Source organism: Pollachius pollachius, assembly GCF_949987615.1.
Source record: "Pollachius pollachius genome assembly, chromosome: 1".
In the NCBI taxonomy this organism is placed as follows: domain Eukaryota; kingdom Metazoa; phylum Chordata; class Actinopteri; order Gadiformes; family Gadidae; genus Pollachius; species Pollachius pollachius.
Window position 1 is genome coordinate 21,051,011 of NC_136934.1, and position 24,985 is coordinate 21,075,995.

Below are 24,985 nucleotides of genomic sequence, written 5' to 3' on the forward strand. Positions count from 1 at the left end.
ACACCATGAAACTTTTTGATCTCACTTTTCAAATGTAAACCACTTAAGGTGAAGAGTTTTGACTGGATGCTACGTTTTAAGGCATGACTCATGCAACCATTTGGTCGGTATAAAGAGTAGTTAGAGTTTGGCACATACACACAGATGTTAGTGTGTGATGGGGGGGTTGAAGGTGTGTGGTTTTTGCTGGGGTTTGGAGAGTTGGCGTTCATAGTAAACTGGTATTAAAGAAAACAAAGCCCCCGCTTCAGATTTCTTAAGTCTGCACTGAAAACAAGGCGCTGCACTGGACCACAGCCGTCTCTGGCATTGTGTCTGCTGTTGCATTTGAGTGCAGAGCTTTTAAAATCTGGCCTTTCCTTTTCAAAAACGGCCACAGATGAGGTGCATAAGAGAGGATAGGTGGACGAATAGCGGACCAAAGCACCAGCGGTTCGGACTTAGACTTACTTTCAAACGTGACCTTCCTTCTTTCTGAAAGTCGCGCGAAAGAGAGAGAGGTGAGAGTGAGTGAGAGAGAGAGATGGTGAGAGTCTTACAGCCGACCCGCGGCTGGGTGGGCATTTTCTCAATTGTGTGTGTGTGTGTGTGTGTGTGTGTGCGCCCCCCCCCCCCCCACACACACACACACACACACACACACCCTGTCACGCCCCTCACCCTCAGGCGTGGCCGTCTCCTTGCGGCGGGCGGAGCTGACGGGGGCCATGCTGCTTGGGCCCGGCTGGTGCTCAGGGGACATCACCATGTGGCGGGAGGAGGGCGGGGCCGCTGGGCCGCCGTGCTCCAGGGCCTTGTACTGCAGCGCTGCGCAGACGGGGGGGGGGGGGAGGCGGCGTCTGATTGGTCAGTGGGCCTTGAGCTCGGGGGACTTGTCGTCATGTCGGGCGTTAGTGACACCCTGTGGTGACCTGTCTGTGTTGAACACGCTCATTCACAGTTTTTTGCTGTGAGGGAAACATGCACATCTTTGTTGTGACCTCGACGATAAGGCTGCTTAATGTTTTTGTATTTTTTTATTACAAAGTAATCATAGAGAAGCCAAACAATAATGTTTTGTGGCGTTTTTTTCACAACACGTTGATTTTCATTTCCATGACAAGCGGGCTGCTTGAAGGTGTTTTTAACAGCTTGTCTGTTAAAAACACAACACAAACACACACATCGTAGCCTATTAGTTTTATATCATAGCCTACGGTCATATCTGATGGATTTGTTTCAGAGACATTTCATGTATTGTGGAGGGAATCGCTGCCCCCAGACACTCCACAGGGAAAAAGGGGATAAAAACCAAGGAAAACAGCCTTTTGCTCACAGACACACGCTGAGAGAGGTTATTGACAATCACTATTACCCGGTGCAACTGCGGTCTGATTGGCCATGGTGAGCCCCTCCCGGCCATGAGGCCACCAGCCAGTGTGCCAGCTACAAAGGCAGGCTGTGCCTTCCCCCTCGGGCAAGGATGGTGGCTACATAACGGTAAGCAGCCAGTGGACCTGAAGAGGAACCCGAGCTCAAAGAAATACTTTGAAGAGACACTGTAGAAAAGCGGCATGTTGTGTCTGCTTCCTGCCGTGTCTCACCCCTTTTCCCCTTGTCGTCTATACCAAGTAGTGATGGACGTTTTTTTTTTTTAATAATAATTTTTCTTTTTGAAAGAATCTTTTGTGCGATCCGGTACGTACGATTGGTATCTGCGGGTGGATCGCTCATTTTGTAGGTTCGTTCTTGGATTTGCCAATGCGCATTACTTGTATTATCCGGTACGTACAATCTATATCTGTGATTGGATTCTTCACCTCGTTCTTTCGTTCTCCAATTTCTGCATTCGCAAATGAACGATCCAACTCAAAGATCTGTTTATTTTGAAGGATTGAGATCCAAAGGTCTGAATCTGAAAAAATATCAGAACTTCACATCACTAGTACCCAGCCGCCATTGCACCCCTGAGGCCCTCAAAAGTAAACCTACCCTGGTCCGGGAAGACCTTTAGTTGGATTTTTACCTCCCCTTTGCCCTCGGCATATTAAACAAAACCTACTTTATTCAATAGTTAGTTTTTAACCCCCCACCTGCCCGTTGTTGTCTGTTTACACGACCCAGTGGACCTCGGTTCTGTCAAACGGCCACCTGCCACATGTCTGGGTAGTTTCAGACGGACGGCGACAATCACCATGATCCGCGATGAAGAATGTTGTTTGACGTTCAATGTTCCCCCTATTCTACTTCCTAATAATAGCTCATTGAAAGCAAATTTATTTCAGATTAGTCTTTTTTAAACATTAGACAATGTTTTACACATATTTCCGTGTGCCAAACGTCCTATATATTGTGACAAAAGGTGTTGAATGTCGAGTTAATATTGAAATATGTGAAATATTGTCCAAGATCCAGTCTCTAGACCAAGACTAATCTGAACTAATGAGGATTAGTCTGTTTTGAAAGAGAATATCGTGAAACTAAGCGCTTAGCTTCTATCTAAACCTTCATTACCCTTTAGGCTTATATAGTAATAGGAATGAACCAATAATAAAGAATCAAGCTTTTGAGGACTCTTCTATTAAACCCTATTAACCCATTTGTGCCGGCTGCTGCGCGGCGCAACATTGTATCTACTAGATACAATGTTGCGCCGCGCAGCAGCCGGCACAAATGGGTTAACCTTTATAATAAGGCTTACATAGTTAAAGGAATGAACGAATAATGAAGAATCAAGCGGTTCAGAACTCTAGCCTTACTCTTCATGCGTGGCGATGCGTTTCATACACAATAACGCCCAAGTTATTGTATTTTCATCAGTCTAAATTCCCACAAATTTGCTCCGTTAAGTCTACCCCCCCGAACAGCAATCAGGGCTGATGTCCCCTTAGCCCAAGTGGAGTGGGGGCGGGCTCTTTTCTTCCATGTATGGGTAACACGATCGCAAATGGCATTGTTCTCTCGGAAAGATTTTTTTTTTTAATAAATGGAGTGAATCGTAGTAGGCTAGCTTGCTGTTACAATAAATGGATTGGTTTCTACTAGATTACCATGTTGTGTGTTTCAACTGAAAGTTAGGGGTTAAAGGGCATATGTTGCCATTGACATGAGACCAATCTTAATGGGACGTTACCTTGAATACAACTACAGATTTCTTTGGGTGTGACCATTGGAGGAAATAATGTGATGTAAGTACACAACGCAACCAGAATTATAACCTAGGTCTAATTGTTTTTCGTTTTTAATGCTAAAATGTTATATATTATGCCTCTGACAAATGATGATCCAAATGGCCTCTAATCTGGTGACCCTCACTTCTGCACAAATATTATCAGCTATCAATAGCTACGGTACAGACTACCATAGCTACGGTACAGACTACCATAGCTACGGTACAGACTACCATAGCTACGGTACAGACTACCATAGTTACGGTACAGACTACCATAGCTACGGTACAGACTGCCATAGCTGCAGTACAGACTACCATAGCTACGGTACAGAGGTCTCAGCGGCCGGCGGCCTCACCTTCCTCCCTGAGTGAGCGTAGCTCCGCCCTCATCTTCTGCATGGCGTCCTCCAGGTCGGAGGAGCGCGAGCGTTCCTTCTCCAGGGCCATCTTGATGTCGCTGTACTGGAGGGGCACCGGCTGGGTGGGGGGCCCGCTGGGCACCGGGCCCCCCACCTGGGACTGGGACTGGGCCGCCATGGCAGCCAGGAGGTCCTCACGACGACGCCCGCCAAACAGACCCTGAGACAGACTCACACACAAACGCACATGCACGCACACACACACACACACACACAAACACACACACACACACACACACACACACAGACACTCGCGCGCACGCACACAGACCCATAGACACAGACACACACGCACATGCATACACATACACACACACACACACATACCCACGTATACACATACACACACAAACACACACACACACACACACATACATACATGTGCACACTTAATGCAATGAACAAAAAATATATGAAATATACAATTTGTATCCACTTTCATACCATTCAATACCATTCTTTGGAGAACAGGTAAATAAATTGACCTCTCACTAATTCACGCCCCCCCCCCCCCCCCCCCCCCCATTACCATGACGAACTTGGACAAACAAACCAGACTCGATAACAAAAACATATGGAAAAATGTCAGCTGACTGTCTATCAAAGCAGGTTTTGGAGAAGTTTTGGGCGAAAAAAGGATTTAATTTCTTCCTGGTTCAATCGAAAGGGACTACATTACGCTATGGAGGGGTATATTCAAAACTTTAAATTACATACAGAAGGTAACAAGCTTAGATTCAGTTGTTATTCTGGCCTGCCGCACAGTCTGATCCACATTACACACTTTTTCTTGTCCCGTTGTGGCTTGGGAAAAATGATGAAATATACCCCATTCTGCAGCCTCTCGGGATACCGACTGTCAGTGTTACATGTACCCCAAGCACATCTTTTGACCATGTTTTTATTTTTACACAAACAACATAAATCCACCACTAAATTGTTATATTATGCCTCCTCCCTGTTGTTTTCAATGGAGTTGTCCGAGCCGATTCCGGCTGGAATGTCATTGGCTCATCTGCATTCTAAGGGCGGAGCTTAGCGACAGTCAATTGTGGTTTCATAGAACCATCTAGAAACACTATCAAAAACTATTAAACCACAACCTATTAATTTAATTATCTAGAGCAGTGGTATTCACTATTTTTTTCAGGAGAGCCGCAATGACAGGACGACGTCAACAGGAGAGCCATTTTTACCGCAAAGTATCAAAAGCTATAAATCCAGTCATAAATAAGTATGCCTGCTTAATAATATGTCCTCCCTGAAGCAGTGTTTCCCACAGAATTTTGTGAAACTGTGGAGGGAACCCGGTCCTTAGTGGGGTCCGGGGGCATGCTCCCCCGGAAGAAAATTTGGTACCTTTAAACCTGGAATGCATCAATCTGGTGCACTTTGAGAGGAAAATTAAGACTTGTGTGACTGTGTGCTATTTTCTGGAATAATGTGGAGACACTGGGTCACATAACATGGAAGCTATTGAAGAATAAGTTAATAAGAATAAGTCCATCGAAAGAGCACATTCTCTCTTGTTATGCAGGAAAACCGCCAATCTGGCAACCCCGCTGTCAGCGTAGAGCCGAGCAAGTTTAAAAATATTTTCTAGACAAGGCTATATTTCCACCTTTTAATGCCGCTGTTGATTTATTTTTTAAATAATTGTTTGTATTGTTTTTTTAAATATCTGTATTCACTGCATGATCATATCACTGTATATTTTTACCGCCATGCGAGCCGCAAATAGAGGCTTGGCGAGCCGCATGTGGCTTGCGAGCCGCGCAATGAGTAATGCTGATCTAGAGTGATGTGAAAAACATGTATTTTCAAGCCTACCCTGATTAACACAGCGACCATAGCAGACGAATCATCGCAAAACTACAGGTTTCCTGTTTAACCTGTAACCTTTAACATTTAACCTTCGGTCCCTCCATGCTGACCTTCTTCTTCTTGGAGCCGCCGTGATCCACGCGGGACTGCAGGAAGTCGATGAGCTTGGTCTGCTGCGTGATGGTGCCCTCCATCTTCACCTTCTCATGGGAGAACACGGCCTGCAGGTGGATCTAAGTGAATATCACTATGGCAGTTAATACCGTCTCCCCATGAACCTTCACCTCACACACACTTATCGATACAGAGGAGAGAGAGAGACAGCGAGAGAGAGAGAGAGAGAGAGACAGAGAGAGAGATGGAGAGAGAGAGAGAGAGGGAGAGAGAGAGAGAGAGAGACACACACACACAACACAAAACACAAAAAGGTACTCCAGCAAAAGAGAAGGCTTTGTATGTGTTTGTGAATGTACAGTATAGTTTGTGTGTGGTTTGTGTTGTTGTTTTTTTGTGTGTGTGTATATGTGGGTTTCTGTTGTAACATTGCAACAAGTACCCCATAGAGTGCCAACCCTTTAAACTCTTAAGGGTTGGCAGTCTATGGGGTACTTGCACCTTTAAACATTTATTATTTTAAAGGTGAAAGGTATAATAGGATAATATAATATAATATAATATAATATAATATAATATAATATAATATAATATAATATAATATAATATAATATAATATAATGTAATAGCATTACTGCATCTAGCGGTGGCTCAAACGAAACATAGTAGAAGCCATAGGGAAGATGTGGCCTTCACCACCATTGCCGGTGAAAAGCTACCTGATGTGACTCAGGCAGAAATCATGTTCACGGACGAACATGATGATTCACGGACGATACAGCTGTAGATAATGTTATGTGGGGTAGCCCAGTGCTGTTATCCATGTTCAAACAATCATACAAAAAAATTCTTTATGAGCATATTGAACGTTGTTGTAATTTCATAACATTACCGTAAGAACTAGAGTGTAGTGATAGAAGCTAATGGAGAGGTTGAAATCGTTCTTGTTTTTCAGGGAAAGATATTGGATATTCAACAGATTTTCCCACTCTGAATAATAGCGATGTGATGCAAGGAACTAAAGACTTGTGTGATTCCTGCAAGCTGGTCTCACAGGACTCCGTGAAATGACCACAGACGCTTAACTCAAAATCCGTGGAATCCTCGAGGGGAAACGCGCCAATTTCCGTGATATGGCCACGGATTTTGCTCCAATGCAAGTTAGTGACACTCATATTCCGTGGCACACACACAGATCCCCGTCTCAACGGCCGAGTCGACCATGGGGCGCTTAACTCAAAATCCGTGGTGGCTTCCAGGAATCACTTAAATTGTCTGTGATATGCCAACGGAATTTGCTCCAATGCAAGTTAATGACACTCATATTCCGTGGCACAGACACAGATCCCGTATCAACGATTAAGTCGACCACGGGCGGTTAAATCAAAATCCATGTTGGCCTCACGGAATCACTTAAATTGTCCGTGGTTTGCCAACGGAATTTGCTCCAATGCAAGTTAATGCACTCATATTCCGTGGCACACACATAGATCCCCGTTTCAACGACCGAGTCAACCTGGTCTCACAGGGATCCGTGAAATGACCATATATATTTACGGCTCAAATTTACAGCCTCATCCTACCCAAAATGGTGACCAGAAACTAACCTTTCTTATGCACATTTACCTTACTGTTGGAGGTCACACCCCTTTTCCCCCCTTTTCAAGATAGCTAGAGATGCCAAAATGTTCTGAGTTGTAGCCCTTACAGAAAAAAAGTTTTCCAAAATTGACTGTTTTTTGGACAAAGCCTCTCAGAAGTGTTGCCTGCAAGATAGTGGATCAGAATTTGGTTGAAAGACAGTTTTTGAGATAGGAAGGTCCTACCGCCCTGAAACTTGACTACCTTATTCTAGGGCCTAACTGGGACCCCCACACCGAAACTTGATCCTCTCTGACCCCGAGGGCAGGGAGGGGTGGGGTCTGAGGTTTTGGGATAGGGTTAGGGTTAGGGTTAGGGTTATGGCTGGCTTTTTTCCAGAGACCCACAATTTTCACAGAGTAATCCCAAGATACATCCTGGTTGAAGGTCTAATCGACAAGATTATATCTCTTTTCAACTAATTTAGATTCATTTCTAGCAACGGCTTGTTGTCATTGCGTTTAAATGGAGCATTTGATGATGCTGTGTGAACCTTTCCTGTACGGCTGGAGCCCCCCAGTTGATAATCGTATGCGTCCTTTGAGACCCTCTTTGATATAATATATATTTATAAAAGAGATCCCAGGTCTATAGCTTACTTGTTAATGTCCTCGCCTCAGTCACCTATTGTATCCCTTCCTTTAGGGCTTCAGCCTCCTAATTGATCATTGTAGTATATTTGAATGCCCTGTTTCATATATATGACACCACCACCACTGGGACGTGGCAACAATTCTCCATATCCATATGGGGAGGGGAGGTGCTTGTGGACAGTAGGGGTACACTAGACATAAATAGGAAGCACGCTCAGGAGGAGGAATGACCTCTCACACATGATAACGTTATTAATTGTTTCAAATAACCCTGCCTCGTTAAATCAATGAGCTTGGTGTTTTTCTTTCACTAATAGGTTATAGGCCTAGACTGTGTCACTACAAAATCTGTCCATGTGCATCCCTCAGAGTGACGTAACACCAGACAGCAATTTAAAAAAAATTGCTGTCTGGTGTTACGTTAATAGGGTTAAGAAGTGTGTATACTTGCCCAGGGGATAGTTGGGCTCCTCTCTATAGAGCCATCGTTTGGTCAATATTTCTACACGATAGTCAAATTACAAAGTACCCGTCACCAAACATTAGCCTGTAGGAAATGCAATTAAACCCTAGATGGCTCGCGTTTCAAAATGTTCCAAATGGATTACAATAGCTGTTTAGAAGTATCTATATCACCAGCTCTAAAACAGTTAAGAGCAGGTAGAGAAGTGCTCTGGTGTGGCTCTACCGCACATAGGCTGTATCTAACAAAGGTTAAACTGACTTAACATAGACTGTATATAATACAGGTTAAACTGACTTAACATGGGCTGTACTGCAATACAGGTTAAACTGACTTTCTATTTGTTGGTACATTGGTGGAAACTTTGGCAGAACTTTTTTCACTGAACAAGAAGTGACATTAAAATGAACCCATGAGTGCTCGTTGAGATTTATACGGTGTAATAGATTAGTCCTTCGGTATTCCTGGCATCCCACATAATGATCCGTGACCTCTGGATTGATTCTAATAATGAGTTTGGCCACTTCTCTGCAGGTAAAAGCCAATAACAATCCTCCCTCCCACTTGTGACCGTGTTTGACTCAGAGTAGCTCGGGGGAGGGGCTCATAGACGACTGTGAGCCGACTGACCACTGTCAGCGTGTTGGCGACAGAGACCGAGCCAATCAATGTGTTGCGTGCAGCTCCACGAGGATTTGACGATCTTACCATTTTTAGGAATATAGTCACGGAATACTGTAGATCGTGTCTATGTGTGTGAAACACACGATTTCCGCATGATTTCTGCATGATTTAACAAGTGGCATGAGCCACTTGAGCCACAATCAGGGCCAGTGGCAGTGCCAGAGGGTCATAGTATGCTAGATGGCTCTGGGAATATATCAGCATGCATCAGGTCTCTACTGGGTTACTGTTTCTGTGTGTTTCCATCTGTTAAGGGGAAAAGGGAATATGTGACTGTGAATAAAGCTTTCTCTGGGTTAGACAATGTTTGAAAACAACAATGGATAATATTAATACACAATTCAACAAAAAGTCATGCTGTTTTTAGTTATTTTAATGTGTAAATGTTAAATATTATGCCTTTAAGGAAGGGAACTGTAAGTTGGCGAGGATTCAAAGGATAGGGGAATGTTGGATGGAAATGTTTGCAATAAATACGTGTTGATAAAGGCTGTGCATTTTTGCCCAGAAACAATTTTTCATATCAAAAGCAACCACCGGAAAATTTTGTTTCTGCAAAGAAATGCTTTATTATAAATATTCTTCTGGGTTAAAGGATTTTAAAAGTGTATCATATCAGGGCTGGGAATCTGTTCATTGTTGTGTGTGTGTGTGTGTGTGTGTGTGCGCGTATGTGTGTGCATTTGTGTGCTTGCTTGCATGTGCGTCTGTGTGTGTGTGTGTGTGTGTGTTTATTCTTACATGCGTGTGTGTGTTTTGTCTTTGTGTGTCTGTGTGTGTGTGTGTGTGTGTGTGCATGCTTGCATGTTTGTGTATCTGTGTGTGTATGTGTGTGTGTGTCTGTGTGTGTCTGTGTCTGTGTGTATGCTTGCATACTCTTGTCTGTCTGTGCGTGCTTGCATGCGTGTGTTTGTGTGCATGCCTGCGTGTGTGAGTGTGTGTGAGTGCCTGCGTGTATGTGTGTGTGTGTGTTTGTGCCTGCGTGCGTGTGTGTGTGTGTGCATGTGTGTGTTTGCGTGCATGCGTGTGTGTGTGTGTGTGTGTGTGTGTGTGTGTGTGTGTGTGTGTGCACCCAGCATTACCTGGATGTTCTCCAGCTGGTACTCTAGGTCGGTCCTCTCGGTCTTCAGCAGGTCGGTCTGCTCCAGGGCCTCCTGCAGCCCCTGGGTCAGCCTGAAGATGTGGGTCTTCTGGGCGTCCATCTGCTGCTGCAGCTTGGCTTGCTGTGGGGACACATCCCAGAACACACAAACATAATGGAACACATCGCTGGCATCACCCTCACTACCCCCAATACAAGGTCGCTGTACTGCCGCAAAAATGATAAGTTTGATGATAAATTTCATAATTTCATTCAACTTCATTTTCCCATCAATTATGATAAAGATTCATTCCAGAAACAACATGTTATATAACTAGGGTTCATGTAAATACCTAGACCGACATAGCATAGACTCTTAACTCATAGTTGAGGTCATGACCTAGTGTTTGGCGTTAGCATTGTGCTAATAGAGCTAGAAATGGAGGAATGAATCACCTCGTCCACCAGCCTTTGTTTCACGTCCCGCTCACTCTCCAGCTTCTGCTGCAGACTGCGAGCGTTCATCTCCAGCATGGCATGTTTCTTCTCCAGGTCGTTCAGCTGGAATACAGCCCGGGGAGGGGGGGAGGCAAGGGAGGATGGGAGGGGGGGATGGGGGGGGGGGAGAGAGAGAGAGAGAAAGGAATAAAGTGGATTTCGGTTGGACAGAACAGGGGGTGACTGATGTGTGGATGAATGGGAGACTCTGGGTGTTTCATGTGGCTCACCGTGTCGGATAAGCTCTCCGCTTTGAGGTTCTGGTCTTTGAGGGCCTGCTGCAGGGCCAGGATCTCCTCGTTGTGCTCCTTGACAGCCTGCTCCACTGCTTGCCTGGACTCAGTGCTGCGCTGGTCCGCCCGCAGCCTGCAGGAGCATAGACAGACACCATGCATGGTCAGTCTGTCTGTCTGTGTGTGTCTGTGTCTGTGTATGTGTGTGCGGGTGTGTCTGTCTGTCTGTCTGTGTCTATGTGTGTGTATGTGTTTGTGTGTGTGTGTGTGTGTATGTGTGTCTTGAGTGTCTTCCGTGTGTGTGCGTGTGTGTGTGTGTGTGTGTGTGTGTGTGTGTGTGTGTGTGTGTGTGTGTGTGTATGTGTGTCTGTGTGTCTTGAGTGTCTTCTGTGTGTGTGTGTGTGTGTCTGTCTGTCTGTCTGTCTGTCTGTCTGTCTGCGTTTGTGTGTGTGTGTGTCTGTCTGTCTGTCTGTCTGTCTGTCTGTCTGTCTCTGTGTGAACACAAATGGGCATGACTGTGTGTGTCTCACCTGTTCTGCTTCTCGGTGTCCAGCAGCCTCTGCAGGTCCCTGGCCCTCCTCTCCGCCTGGCTCTTCTCCTCCTCCAGCTGGGCCCGCCAGGCCTCCCACTGACGCTCCTTCTCCATCAGCTCGTCGTTCAGGGTCTCCAGCTCCACCACCTGCTCCTCCATCATGGTGCACGTGGTCTTCAGGGTCTCCACATTCTGCCCCACGCACACACAGACACACACAGACACAGGCACAGATCCACACTCAGACACAGACACACACACACACACACATGCAATCACACAGACAAACCCACACAGAGATACACACACACACACACACAGACAGACACATACAAAGACAGACAGACAGAAAAAAAAAAAACATACGCACACACATATAGATTAATACAAAGAGGAGAACAACTATTGGTTGGCATGGGTGACCAGCCACGGCTTTCACTTCAGCAATCTTGCTCTGCGTTCTGGGGATCTTTTTTAAACGCTACAACCCAAAAAACTCCTCTTATTCCGGCATCCGTTGGGTGGCAGAGGCTCAGGAGGTAGAGCGGGTTGACTAGTAACCGGGGGGGTTGCTAGTTCGACACCTAACCGTAACTGCTCCTGACGAGCTGGCTGTTGCCTTGCATGGTGGATTCCACCGTCGGTGTGTGAATGTGTGTATGAATGGGTGAATGCTAGGCAGTATTGTAATGCACTGTATAAACGCAGTCCATTTACCATCCGCAACTGGTAGATTACAAACATGGTGACATTGCAGACACAGACCATGATGCTGTTGATAATGATGAAACAGGATGAAACATTTGACTCAACCGTTGCAGGTAAATGAACTCCAGACCTCTTTGAAGTACCCTTCATGAGAAAAGAACACGTGCTTTGCATACACTTTACATAATTGACCATAGAGTTATTTGACTTTAATCCAAAAGCCCCCTATAGTGAATTCAGACATCGAAAAAGGAGCAGGAAGAGGTTAGGCATCTTCCTCAAGGATGCCTACATGAAATGGGCGGACATTGGGGATCAAACCCAGTCTCTTTTGCTTGCCTTGGTGTCAAACACGTCACTATCCTGCCCTGACGATCTTAAACACAGGACCATGTGCTTCTGTGTAAAATAGCAAAACTCTGAAACGAAAACAGTTTATCCCGTAAACAAGTAATTCTCCAGCCGCGCTGTGGAATCAGTTCCACATCATATCGATCCACGAGGGAGCCTTCTTTATCTTAACATCGGTAAGGTTTTTGGCCTGACCTAAACGATAACAGCAGGCAAATATAGAGCGTGTTTCTGGCACTGCGTTTGAAATCCAGCGGCGTGGCTCTATAGTCCACAGTGCTGACTCGACTCCTGGGAGGGATGGGGATGACACATCACACCAACGCAGCCTGTCAGATCCCTCCCACACCCCTGCCCTCCTTCCCCCCGGCCTCACCGTCTAAGACTACCATTGCTGGGTTACACAACCGGCAGGACGGAGAAACACGGTGAGTGTGTGAGAAGGGGAGTGAGGCAGAGATACAGAGAGATAGAGGGAGATAGAGGGAGACGACACTGCTCAACACCCACATACATACCTTCATCCCACCTGGGCAGCAGGCACATCACACAGCCTCTCCCCCTCTCCCCCTCTGCTCTTCCTCTGCCTCTGAGCAGAGCTCGGTGCAGATTAACCAGTGAAATATTCCAACAGCCTCCTGCCGCCTAATGTATGCTCAACACTGTCAGTGCTCAAGCTCTGTCTTCTGTGTGTGTGTGTGTGTGTGTGTGTGTGTGTGTGTGTGTGTGTGTGTGTGTGTGTGTGTGTGTGTGAATCCTTGTGCATGTGTTTCCTTGTATGTGTGTGCTTGTGTGTATGTGTGTGTACATGTGTGTTTGCATGTGTGCGTGTGTGTGTGTGTGTGTGTGTATCCTTGTGCATGTGTTTCCTTGTATGTGTGTGCTTGTGTGTATGTGTGTGTACATGTGTGTTTGTCTGTGTGTGTGTGTGTGTGTGTGTGTTTTTCCTTTTGCATGTGTGCGTGTGTGTGTGTATGTGTGTGTGTGTGTGTGCGTGTGTCAGTGTGTCAGTCTGTGTGTGTGTTTGAGCACATGTGGAGGTAGAGGGGGAGATGAAGGGAGGAGCAGTTTATGAAAATAAATATAATATTTGTTTTATTGTTTTGTTGTAATAGCTGAATATGATATGCTAATAAATCTATTGGTTATGTCCTACCGGAATTATACGCAATACAGTTCATTTATTTTAAGTTAAGGTTGCGTATTATATAATTACATAAGCAAGAGGTAGTTTGACAGCTGTGAAATGCCAATGCCAAAGCCATTATCAACACCATGTTAATATTATTAACTATTAAAGAACAGACACTGGTGCCTTGTTTTGCTATTAAAACTAAAGATGTCTTTTAGTCTTGTGGCGTACTGTGGGCTATTCTATTGGAACATTATTATGTCACTCTTACTTACCTAAAAAACAAAGGTAATGCTTTTGTGGCACAAATACATAAAAAATACATTCTATTAATTATACAATTTCATGTTATTTGTTTTGAAAAGTTCTGAGGAGGTGGTGGATAGAACGACCAACTGCCACCTGGAAAAGTTGGCTACCTCATCCCCAGGGTTGACCTGTACGCCTCGTTGAGCACGATGCCTGGTCTCCACCTACTCCTAAAGTCTTCAACACTTAATGTATTAATGACTCCTCAATTACTTTAAGTGGCAATCTCTAAGATCTCCGTTTCAATCTCTTTGGCGGCACCAATGGCGAAACAAACTGTTCGCCACTACACAAAAGTCCTGCTAAGTTCCATGAGCTCTGCCCTACCCTCACTGGGGGAAGTACCAGTGCTTCGTGATGGAGAACGCGCCACTCACTGCCCCATTTGGGATTTGAATGCATGGCGAGAAAGTTGCCAACGATAACCCTTTTAATTCTGCAAGGGCTTTCATTGGCCTATATAGGCTCAATCTCCATCGTGTTGCCTTATTTGGTGATATATAAAGGCTATACTGACAATGAAAACCTCTGAAAGTTTTCCAGATTGCCACTTTAATAACTTTAATGACGTTAATAATATGTAATAGATGTTTAGTATGTAACAGTTTTTTGTTTTAGTGGAATTTCTCATCTAAAGAAAATCGAAAAATGAGAATGATGAGACAGATCCCCATGGAAACGGAGTTTGCTGCTGGCCCACCAGTTTCTGGTTGTTGAGGTGCATCTCGCGGTCGGCCACCTCGCGCCGCAGCCGGTCCACGTCCTCGCCCAGCTGCAGGCGCTCCTCGTTCTCCTCCGTGGCCTCGTCCAGCTGCTTGGACAGGTAGAAATTCTGCCGGTTCAGCTCGGCGTTCTCCTGGGTCAGCGTGGTCAGCTGGTCCTCCAGGTCTGTGATCACCTGGACAGGTGGGGGGAGGGAGGGGGGAGAGAGAGAGGGAGAGAGGGAGGGAGGGAGAGAGAGAGAGAGAGATCAGCGTGGTCAGCTGGTCCTCCAGGTCTGTGATCACCTGGGCAGGTGGGGGGAGGGAGGGGGGAGAGAGAGAGGGAGAGAGGGAGGGAGGGAGAGAGAGAGAGAGAGGTCAGCGTGGTCAGCTGGTCCTCCAGGTCTGTGATCACCTGGGCAGGTGGGGGGAGGGAGGGGGGAGAGAGAGAGGGAGAGAGGGAGGGAGGGAGAGAGAGAGAGAGAGGTCAGCGTGGTCAGCTGGTCCTCCAGGTCTGTGATCACCTGGGCAGGTGGGGGGAGGGAGGGGGGAGAGAGAGGGAGAGAGGGAGGGAGGGAGAGAGAGAGAGGTCTGCGTGGTCAGCTGGTCCTCCAGGTCTGTGATCACCTGGGCAGGTGGGGACGGGAGAGGGAGAGGGAGACAGGGTGGTGGAGAGGGAGCGAGGGAGAGAGGGAGAGAGAGGGAGAGGGAGGTGAGCATGGTCAGCCTCCAGCCTCCGGGTCTGTGATCTTCTGGACAGGATGGGACAGGGGGGAAGGGGTCGGGAGGTAGGGTGGCAGGGAGGTTTACCGGCAGTGTACAGCTGTACCCTAGAATATCTTTGTCATTGGAGCCAGAAGCTGTGACGATGTGAAGTGTGAAGAGTGATGACTCGTTGAACTGCATGTAGAACACCCTAACATACTGAGCACCAGGTGATATCACCTGCCACTGATTGTTTTGAACGTGTCATCATCTGGCATCTCATTTCAGCCAATTAGAGGAGCAATCTCTTTGAGGCTGGTATGAAGGGTAAACCCCAGTGCCTGAGGTTAATGTTTAATGCTTTACCATGTTTTTATGTTTTTTATTACTAATATTGCACCTTATTTTCCGTATCTCACCCTACATCCTACATCCTCACTTTATTTAATTTCCATGGTAACCATGGTATTTGGGCCTTACTTTTTGCTTCCAGGACCCATGGGGTCCGACAGGATAGTAATGTCTTGGGGAAATGTGGAAAAACCTATTTTCATGAACCATAAATCAAAATGTCAGCTCCTTTGAGGGACCTGACAAAATTAATTTGTAGTTACTTTGAAAATAAATAATCGCCAAATGCTCAAATTTCATTATGAATATTAGCCGGCATTATGCAATCAATCACAAGTCTCAAGAGAGAGCGAGAGAGAGAGAGAGAAAGAGAGTGAGAGAGAGAGAGAGAGGGGGGGGGGGGGGGAAAGAGAGAGCGAGAGAGCGAGAGAGAGAGAGAGAGGGAAAGAGAGAAAGAGAGAGAGAGAGAGAGACAGAGAGGCAGAGAGGGAGAAGGAGAGAGTGAGCGGGGGAGAGAGAGAGAGAGAGAGGGAGAGAGAGAGAGAGAGGGAGAGAGAGATAGGGGGAGAGTCAGACAGATAGGGAGAGACGATAAATGATAGTGCGAGGCTGATTAAAGTGTCTGTCAAGGGTGCTTCTGAACCCTGATTCACCGGCCTTCATGGCAATCACTGGAGCAGTTTGAGGGTGTTGATGAGATGGATCTCCTCTTAATAGGCTTTGATGGGTCTGAGAGGCCTGGCGAGGAGAAGGAAACGTTCAGAGCGGGCAGCGAGGGGATGTCACACCAGGGATCTGGAGGCATGGAGGAGCTGTCATCGTGTCATCCCATTGTCTCATGCTGTATGGCCCACCGTGCATCTCCACATCCACCTGAGACTTCACTCAAGGGTGGGCGAGAAGCCGAGAACACAAGCTGATGTCTCTATTCATCGTTTAACTATTGTTCACTTCCATCAAAATGGAAGCAAGCGCTTTGTTAAATATACTCAGGTAGAAAAGCCTTACTGTGGACTCAGAACTGAATATACCTTATGAATTGTTTCATTTCTATGTGTATAGTTAAAGCTACTGCACTGACACACTGTACACCTTCTATAGTCCCAGAACGACTCTATAGAAGAATGTATGCAGATGAAACACCCCCACATTGATAGAAGACAAGACCCCAATGAAACAACTTGGGTTTACTCCTGTGCCCTTATACTTTTCCAGTGTGTGTCTGATCACTAGCCAGAATCTGCTTTGGAGGAAGTTATCTAAACAGGCGGTGAGTGGGTGGATCTCGTATGTAGGGCAGAAGGAGAGAGTCAGAGAGAGAGAGAGGGTATTATGTATTAACCACAGTGGACTCATGGCTATACCAAACTGTATGCTGTTAGAGGCGCTTGAAAACCTTATTTCCCCAGAGCTTTCCCGTTATTATTACAGTTGTAGCTTGGGGTCTCTCTTTTGGATAACACTTTACAAGGGGTGCATGAACCCTTGATTAACATTAGTGAATGCAGTTATAAGCATTATTATATGGCATTAGCATAGGGGTTAAGGCTTACCTTATTAAATAGTGTTTAAATTAATACTTAGTGTATTCTTTAGGGACTAACATCACAACCGTTATTAAACATGAACACCATTATTAAACATGAACACAATTAGTAAATGATTACTACATTAGTTAACTGTTAATTAAATGTTTGTTAATGCTTATTACTACATTAACTTATTCTAATTAACGGCTAATTAATGTACACGCATTTTAACACTGTGTTACACTCTTGATCAAATAACCCTTCTCAAATAAGAATATGTACCTTCAAGGTAATTAAAAATGTGATTGGCGTACAAAAAATGCATAATAACAATGGACTTGAGGTCCATCATATATATGTATAAATATATATTCATCTGTATATATATGATGGACTTCATTTCCATTGTTATTTTTTCTTTTTCTTTTATTGTATTATTATTTTATTCAACAGAGTAGCTATACAATGATAAAATATGTGTAATAGCAGAGAATGTAGAGTCGTACCGCGCAGCTGTCTCTTAAGGCATCAAACTTGCGCTGGATCTCGTCCCGGTGAGCCTGGGGAGATAACGGAGAGGTCAACGTCAGATACTGTATACACGGCAAAACACCTCATTGGAGCTGTCACAACACCACACATTCACTGCTGCCACTGATATGCAGTTTCAATCCATTACTTTTAATGAATAGTATAATAGCTTGGTTTCATTCAAATGTCCAATATGTATATGTACATATATGGAGACATCAAATATGTTTCTAATATCCATGGACATGATGTTTGATCAGGAGAACCGTGGTACCAGCCTTTTGTACCAGGCCCATTGTCTGAAACAGACATCTGAAGACCTCATCATGCTTCTATTTGATTGATCCAAATCCTCCATGCTCATGCAATACAACACTGTTGTAAACAGTGTTGTCTAAGTTAAGTGCACTAAGTTAGCGTCCAGTAGATGGCGATGTATCAAACCACCAATGCACAAGATCTCGGTCACTCTCTTAGGCCTTTAACACATGACCTCCGGATCATCTCCGGAGGACCGGGTGAAAAGATGATCAGATCAGCCCTTTCACACATGCAACCCACAGTCGGAGATGAGCCACATAAGACGTGTTCACACATGCTGGAGATCCTCCGGATACTTTAGGTGAGGGGTGGCGCCCGGGTCGAGTAGGACGCAAAATTCAGGCGAGAAGAGTAATACGATGCAGCTCCACTCCGTGCTCCCGTTTTCATGCAGTCGCACGATTTAAAACGTCTTCCACACGTCGGCTCCACGTCCACTCGCTCGGTGTGAATCCTCCGGCTCTCCGATTCTCCAGACTTTACACTAGGGGCTTACTCGGGTTAACTCCGGAGGGGTCGATTCAGACATTTGCGTTCACACACCGCCAGCCGGACTGTCAGCCGGACATCCTACCCCTCCGGGTATGACCCAGAGGATGTCCGGCTGACAGTGCGTGTGTGAGAGGGCAGCCCGTCTCTCACCCGCAGCACGGTGATCTCCTCCTCGGCCTCGGCGGTGGTCTCCTCCAGCTCCGTCTTGGCTTGGTTCAGCTGGCTCTCCAGCGAGCGCCGGGCCGTCTGCACCCCGCTGAGCTGGGACTCGCGCTCCTGCAGCGACAGGGTCAGCTCAGACACCTGCTGCTTAAGCTCCAGCCTCTGCTCCTCGTGCTCCAGGCCCATCTAGTGGTGGTGGAGAGAGAGAGAGAGAGAGAGAGAGAGAGAGAGAGAGAGAGATTATTTAGAATTTAGAATTTTAAATCATTTATCAATAATTCTGAATTTGATTTAGAAAATTATTTCGGATTTTTGCAAACCCCTCCCCCCAGGGACTAAATTAGGTGAAAAGCATTGATATTATCCAAAAGCTTGTAATATGCATGCTCTACTTTTTAGCAAGCCGCCAGCGGTCCTTTCAGGACCCAACTGGATCCATTCGATCCTCTAGTCTAGTCTACAACTTTTCTTATTTTTGCTAGTCCATTTAGCTGGTCCTGAAATGTACTTCATCATTGTGTGGACAAGCATGTGGATCTAGGTGTGCCACGTGACCCTCTGTAGCCATGCACAATCTTCCACCAGAGGTTGCCTGCCTGTTCTTCAACTAGTGGCTTGTACCTGGTCAGCCAGCAGCCTTTCAACCAAGAGTCCGGAGCAAATCAACGTTTTCATCTCGCCTTCATCCTCCACCGTTCAGAGTGAGTACGGTTTTTAGCCAACGTTCTTTGTGGTTCCGACACAGCTGCCGAAGCGAACACTTTTCAGCAGCAGTCCTGCTGTTTTCACTCCAACATTCTCAGTGTCCACAGTCAGACACCAGCTTCTGAGCTGCTTTGAGTCTAAATGCCGTTACTCTGGAGGGAATGTCTATAAGGCCCATTCAAACCTCCTCGACAGTTAACTACGAGGCACACACTGTTTAACTCACCTGCCTTGGAGAGATCTGTATAAAACACCACTGCATTAATCCTTATCTCCACTTTATCAGTTTAATGCTGCACTTAAATAGCTTCCACGAAAATACAGCTTTTTCTACATTGAAAAAAGAGAGAGCTTGGAGCATCATTGTCCCTGATGTTGTTGAATCGGGCCCTGACCAGTCCTGGAGAAGCTGAGGTCTTCAAGTGTCTGGTTTGGTTTTCAGACATTGTTCAGGCTTGTGCCCTGCATCTGTAATTTCAGCTGCAGTGGAAGAGGGATATTGCTGTCAAAAGTCCCTGATCTGTGCTTTACCAAAATCCCACTAACAATTCTCGGAAACAACATCTATCCAAAACCACTAAAAGCTCTGGCAAAAAGCTCTTTTTTGGTGTAGTTTATTATTAAAGTGCCAATGAGACAGTTCGAAAAACAAATAAGTGGGGGAATTTGAAACCTACCATGATAATATTGCTCCTAGCTAGCTTAGATCAATCACCCTGTGCAATTTAAAACCAGTCTAAAACCGCTGAACCTACTGTCAAACACCTTAACCCGCGGGTACTGCCTAACTATTATAAGGTCTGGTTGAGTTAGTAGCCTCCTTAATCAAGCAGATAATTGTAGTTGTGTGTCCTCAATCTATATACCTCTATGTGATCCAATCCACTGCTCTATTTCAGGTAAGCTATTCTGTTTAGGCTTATGGGCTTGTCCTGTGCATGCACTGATATTTGCACAATGTACCAATCAACGTGGGCCTTGCCCTCATTTCAAACGACACTGTGTTTATAGTGCCGCAAAGAGCACCCTCCCTATCCATCAGCAATGAATGCTTACCAGCCTACTTATAAGAAATCTACCAGCACCTAAATGTCCAATGGCGGCATCCCAGATCCATCAATGACCAATGACTCCTCTTAGGGTTTTTCTGTCACAACGGAGGTGGATAAGGCGACGGTCCTGCTCCATGCTTCCGTTGCCTGGGACCGGAAAATGCTGGTGCCTCACTCTTGGTTTTGTTATCCGCCCGGCCTGCCTTGCCTTAAGAGAACCATTTTTCCAGGCAATAGTTCTTCACCCCCTGGCCAACACCGCAGAGTCACCAGTGGCTTCTGACGAACCGGACGCCAGCGGGGATGGCGGTGATCTCGTCATAGATGATCACTTGCTTTGGCAAGTGATCATCTAAGTGTCATCAAGTGTCCTCGCCCATCCCCCTCTTTAGCCTAGTGGCTACGGGGCGGAGATTAAACAGCATAGTATAGCCCGGGTTTTGCCAGCCTCTCTGCAGCGTTCCCATGAGTTTGGCTTCCTGGGATCACCTTTACAACCCGATGTGCCAGTTCCCTAGACCCCGACTTTTGCTCCTTGTCCCTGGCTTTAAGGAGAAGGCGAATTAACCTGCAATGCTCGTAGCAGGGTCCACGCTGCTGTGTTTTCTCTGCTTGCAGACCCTCCATCCCCTCCCTTTCCTGGGAGGAGCCCCTTGGATGTCAACTGGCGTGACAGCGGTAGGACCCCAGGGAATGCAGCCTGTTCCAAGACAGGACTGCTTAGCTATCTGATTCGCCTCTCTCAGGGCACATGTGGTTCAGAGCTATGCGTTTGACCAACGGGGCTGGACAAAAGACTGAGGTTGGGACATTCCACTCAGTTCAAGCATCGTCCCCCACCCTTCATGAAGCTGAGGTAGACAAAGCTGAAGCGATCCTGCTGGAGCTCTAGCAACGGAGGTGGCTCATCTCCTGGACGAGGGGGTGTTCCCGAAAAGTCAAAGAAGATGAGATCCATTCTGGATCCATGCATTCTCCAAAAAATCTGTTGCAACCAGGAAATTGAGAATGCTCACTGTCAGAGCACTGCTCCAGTGGGTTAGAGCGGGACTTTGGTTCACATCCTTGGATCGCAAGCATACTCCACGTCCCTGATCTCAAAGCTCACAGGACGTTTACCTGCTTTGCCTTCAAGAGTGTGGCTTACGAATGCCATTGCCTGCCTTTCAGATACCCTGTGGTCCCTTCTCAGAGTGTGCGAAGGCAGGGCTGATCAGAAGAAGAAGAAGAACCGGAGGCAACGTGGCGGTGATAAGTCACCTGTCCCTCTTGAGCTTCCCCATAAATTGGGACAAAAGCTCAGGGCTTCCTCTCTGTCAGCTGGTCTACTTGGGACATTGCCTCCACTCTACTACGAGGGATGTATGTGAGTGTTATTGTGACGCTGCCAAATGGCGTGCTCTCTCCAAACAGCGTTTATCTCTCTGGCTATGTGACTGTGTTTGTTCAGCCCACACTCGGGAGGGCTTAGCGCAACAACTGGGTGTTAGAGCTCATTCTACAGGGGGGTGTGACCGCTTCTACGGCTTTACTCAAAAGCCCGTCCGTGGAAGACATTAGTGTGGCGGCCTCATGGTTGTACTCCTACCCCCTTTGTCATCTTTTATGTGCTGGATTTGACCAGGGTTTCTATCAGCCACTTTGTGTTGGAGCCGGGCCCAGCTCAAGAGGTATCACCTCCCAGCTCCTCGCACAGCCTAGAAACAAGGCCTGTCACTGAGCTATCAGGATTCATAGCGTTGTTCTTCGCTGCCGCCTATCCCTCGAGACAGCTACAATCATAGAAGTAGAGTTATTACGGCATATAAAATTCACGGTCTGCAAAAATGTGCACTTGGGAGGGATATAGTAACACCATTCCTCTTGGATTAGAAGCAGTTTCTTGCAGCTGATCTGCTCCCCGATAACCAGCAACACCTGCTCTCCTGTCTCAGCGGGACGAGCAGCGATCAGAGTCCCATGAAGGTCTCAGAGGATGCCTTGTTCAACGAATGCCTCTTCTGTTCCAACAAACCAATCACCAAGCAATCGCTATTTAAAAAAGGCGTAGCCAATCATGCAGGGAAATGGAAGAATTGCATACCTCAAGGAGGAAATAAAAGTCTGAAAATCAAATATTCTGCCAAACACTCACCACTTCCCAAACACTCGCTTAACAACCAGAGAGAGAGATAGAAGAGGGAGAGAGAGGGAGAGGGAGACAGAGGGAGAGGGAGAGAGAGGGAGAGAGGGCGTGCATCAGAAGGACCAGGTCCAAACCAGGTAGATACTTTATACAGAGTAATGTGTCAAATTGCATATCATTTTCTAGCTCAGTTCAAACAAAAACAGCAGGAGATAACTCTCATTATACAAACAAGAGCCAAAGAGTGAGCAGAACATTCACCTCCATTCACTAGTTCCTATCTCTAATATTAAAGTGGTGAAGGGAGTGTCTTTAAATTCAGACATTTATCCCCACAGGACATATCATGATATGTTCAGCCTGCTCCATCCGTAGATCTCCCCAGGTGATTGTAGGCCGTCTGACGGCTCCCCAACCACCCCCCCCTCCCGGGTCTCACCTCCCTCAGCCGGGTCTCCAGCTCCTGGCCCCGGCTCTTGCTGCTGTGCTCCTGCTGGCTGAGCTTCTCCAGGTGCTCCTCCAGCTTGGCGTTCTGGGCCTCCAGCTTCCCCGCCTGGGACTCCAGGTAGAACTTCTGCTGCCGCAGCTCCGAGATCATCTCCTCCTGGGCTTTCCTGGGGTGGAGAAAAACACGACAAACACAACGCACAACAAAAGCACACACCTTAATGTCTGGGGCAATACAACCATTGGATATTTGATCATGTTTGACAGACAGACAGATAGACAGAAGTAAAGGTAGAATGAGAAAGATAAATAGACGGGTAGATAGGATACGATGGGCAGTACATGTTCTTCTGGGTGTAGATGCTGCTGTTGGCGGCTAGCTTGTTGGCTTCAGAGAGTTCAGAGATCCTCTGCTCCAGACTGTTGGTCTTTGATTCCATGGCGTTGATGGTCTGGACAGAGGGACAAGATGTCTCTAGTAAGAAATCCAGGGATTTCTAACTTGATCTTCCAGATTAGAATTGTTATTATTATTAACAGAGTATTCACAGAGTATCTATGGATACCTATCATTATTCTAGTTAGGTTTTCACAGAGTGTCTGTGGATACTTATCATTATTATAGGGTTTAGGTATTATTATTATTACGGATTGGAAACGCCTATAGCTCAGCCACTGAACGCACAAAAATTCAAATTTCAACATTTGAATTCCCGGTAAGCTGGTCTCCAAAGCAGGTTTGGTGTCAATTCTCCCATAGGGGGCGCTATAATTGGCGGTCAAAGATAAATGATCAGCCCTGCCACCCCGATGGATTTAAAGGTCCCATGGCATGCTACTTTATGGATGCTTACATATAGGTGTTGGTAGGCCCTTAATACAGTATTTGAAGACGTTCAAGAAGTTCAGCCTTGGTGCAGAATTACAGCCACTACGAGCTAGTCCCACAATGAGCTTTCCACAAACGTGCCGTTTTTTAGAGGCAGGTCAAAGTGGAGGGTGGGGGTGTGGCCCTGAGCAGCTTACGGCCACGGTATCATGCGCTCGTGTTTACAGTTGATGTATCGCGATGGCGAGGCGCACACAGCCTTTGGCCGTGTTTTGTAAATATTTTAGAACACTCTGGGTGCTCCGGCAGGGTTAGGGTTAGGGTTAGGGTTAGGGTTAGGGTTAGGGTTAGGACTGGTGAATCTCTTGAACAGGGCGGTCGCTTGGGTCGGCGGTGCGTGGGCTCTGAATCCCTCTCGTTACTGCTTGTTCTTGTTCTCATTCTTGTTATTATTTATAGTTACTTCGTAACAAATCATTTCCAAATCTTGCAAATGGGGGTCAGTGGAGTTGAACATGTGCAGAACACGGAGCGGGCCGGTCAGGGCTGGCTGGTACCCACCGCCCGCTGGTCGCTGATCACCCCACACTTCTCCCGCAACTCCTCCTCGGTTTTGCTCTGACCGGCCCTCAGCGTCTCCTTATCCGCCATGTCCACCTTCATCTGGGCCTCCAGCACCTGTTGGGGCCGTAAGCACACCGCCGTCTCAGAGCTCAGGCCTGCTGCACATCCAGTTCCCCGAGAACGCCGGTTTGAAGACAACAAAGCGCCTATTTTGCGGTGCTAATTAGCGAGAACAGACACCCACCAGGCACCGGCAACACACAAACAAGAGGTCACTTTGCAGCGCTTTTTCTCTTTTTGCTCAAAGGCACAGTTTCAGATGCTTTTTGCATGTGTGCACATTTATGTTACCATCTGTTTCTGTTTCTTTATGTATGTGTGTATGTATGAATGATTAATGTTTGTATGTATGTGTATGTATTTATGTATGTATGCATTCATGAACTGTATGTATGCAAGTATGTATGTATGTATGTATGTATGTATGTATGTATGTATGTATGTATGTATGTATGTAGTTATGTATAGTAACTGTATTTATGCAGGTATGCATGTGTGCATGTTTATGGTCAAATACAGTGCATCTAATCACTGGACCTTGATCTTGTCCTCGAACAGCTTCTCTTTTTGCTCAAGATGAGTCCCTATGCGCTGGGCTGAGGACTGGCTCTCTCGCAGGCTTTCCTCCAACACCTGTGACAAACAACACACATCTCTCACACATCTCATCTAACAACA

General features: G+C 46.3%; 1 protein-coding gene across 1 annotated transcript in view; it reads right to left on the bottom strand.

The window, feature by feature from the left end:
- The window catches only part of citb (citron rho-interacting serine/threonine kinase b), a gene marked incomplete at both ends in the record, with an annotated part of 47,351 nt that overhangs the window by 12,982 nt on the left and 9,384 nt on the right, over positions 1–24,985 (bottom strand). The window contains 14 exons of the mRNA XM_079730553.1: positions 661–807; positions 3,508–3,730; positions 5,505–5,627; positions 9,972–10,112; positions 10,427–10,531; positions 10,699–10,834; positions 11,232–11,425; positions 14,434–14,631; positions 17,526–17,579; positions 18,514–18,711; positions 22,847–23,021; positions 23,197–23,306; positions 24,245–24,361; positions 24,845–24,940. Of these exons, the coding sequence (XP_079586679.1) occupies positions 661–807; positions 3,508–3,730; positions 5,505–5,627; positions 9,972–10,112; positions 10,427–10,531; positions 10,699–10,834; positions 11,232–11,425; positions 14,434–14,631; positions 17,526–17,579; positions 18,514–18,711; positions 22,847–23,021; positions 23,197–23,306; positions 24,245–24,361; positions 24,845–24,940 (2,017 nt within the window). The remainder of the gene's footprint in view (positions 1–660; positions 808–3,507; positions 3,731–5,504; positions 5,628–9,971; positions 10,113–10,426; positions 10,532–10,698; positions 10,835–11,231; positions 11,426–14,433; positions 14,632–17,525; positions 17,580–18,513; positions 18,712–22,846; positions 23,022–23,196; positions 23,307–24,244; positions 24,362–24,844; positions 24,941–24,985) is intronic.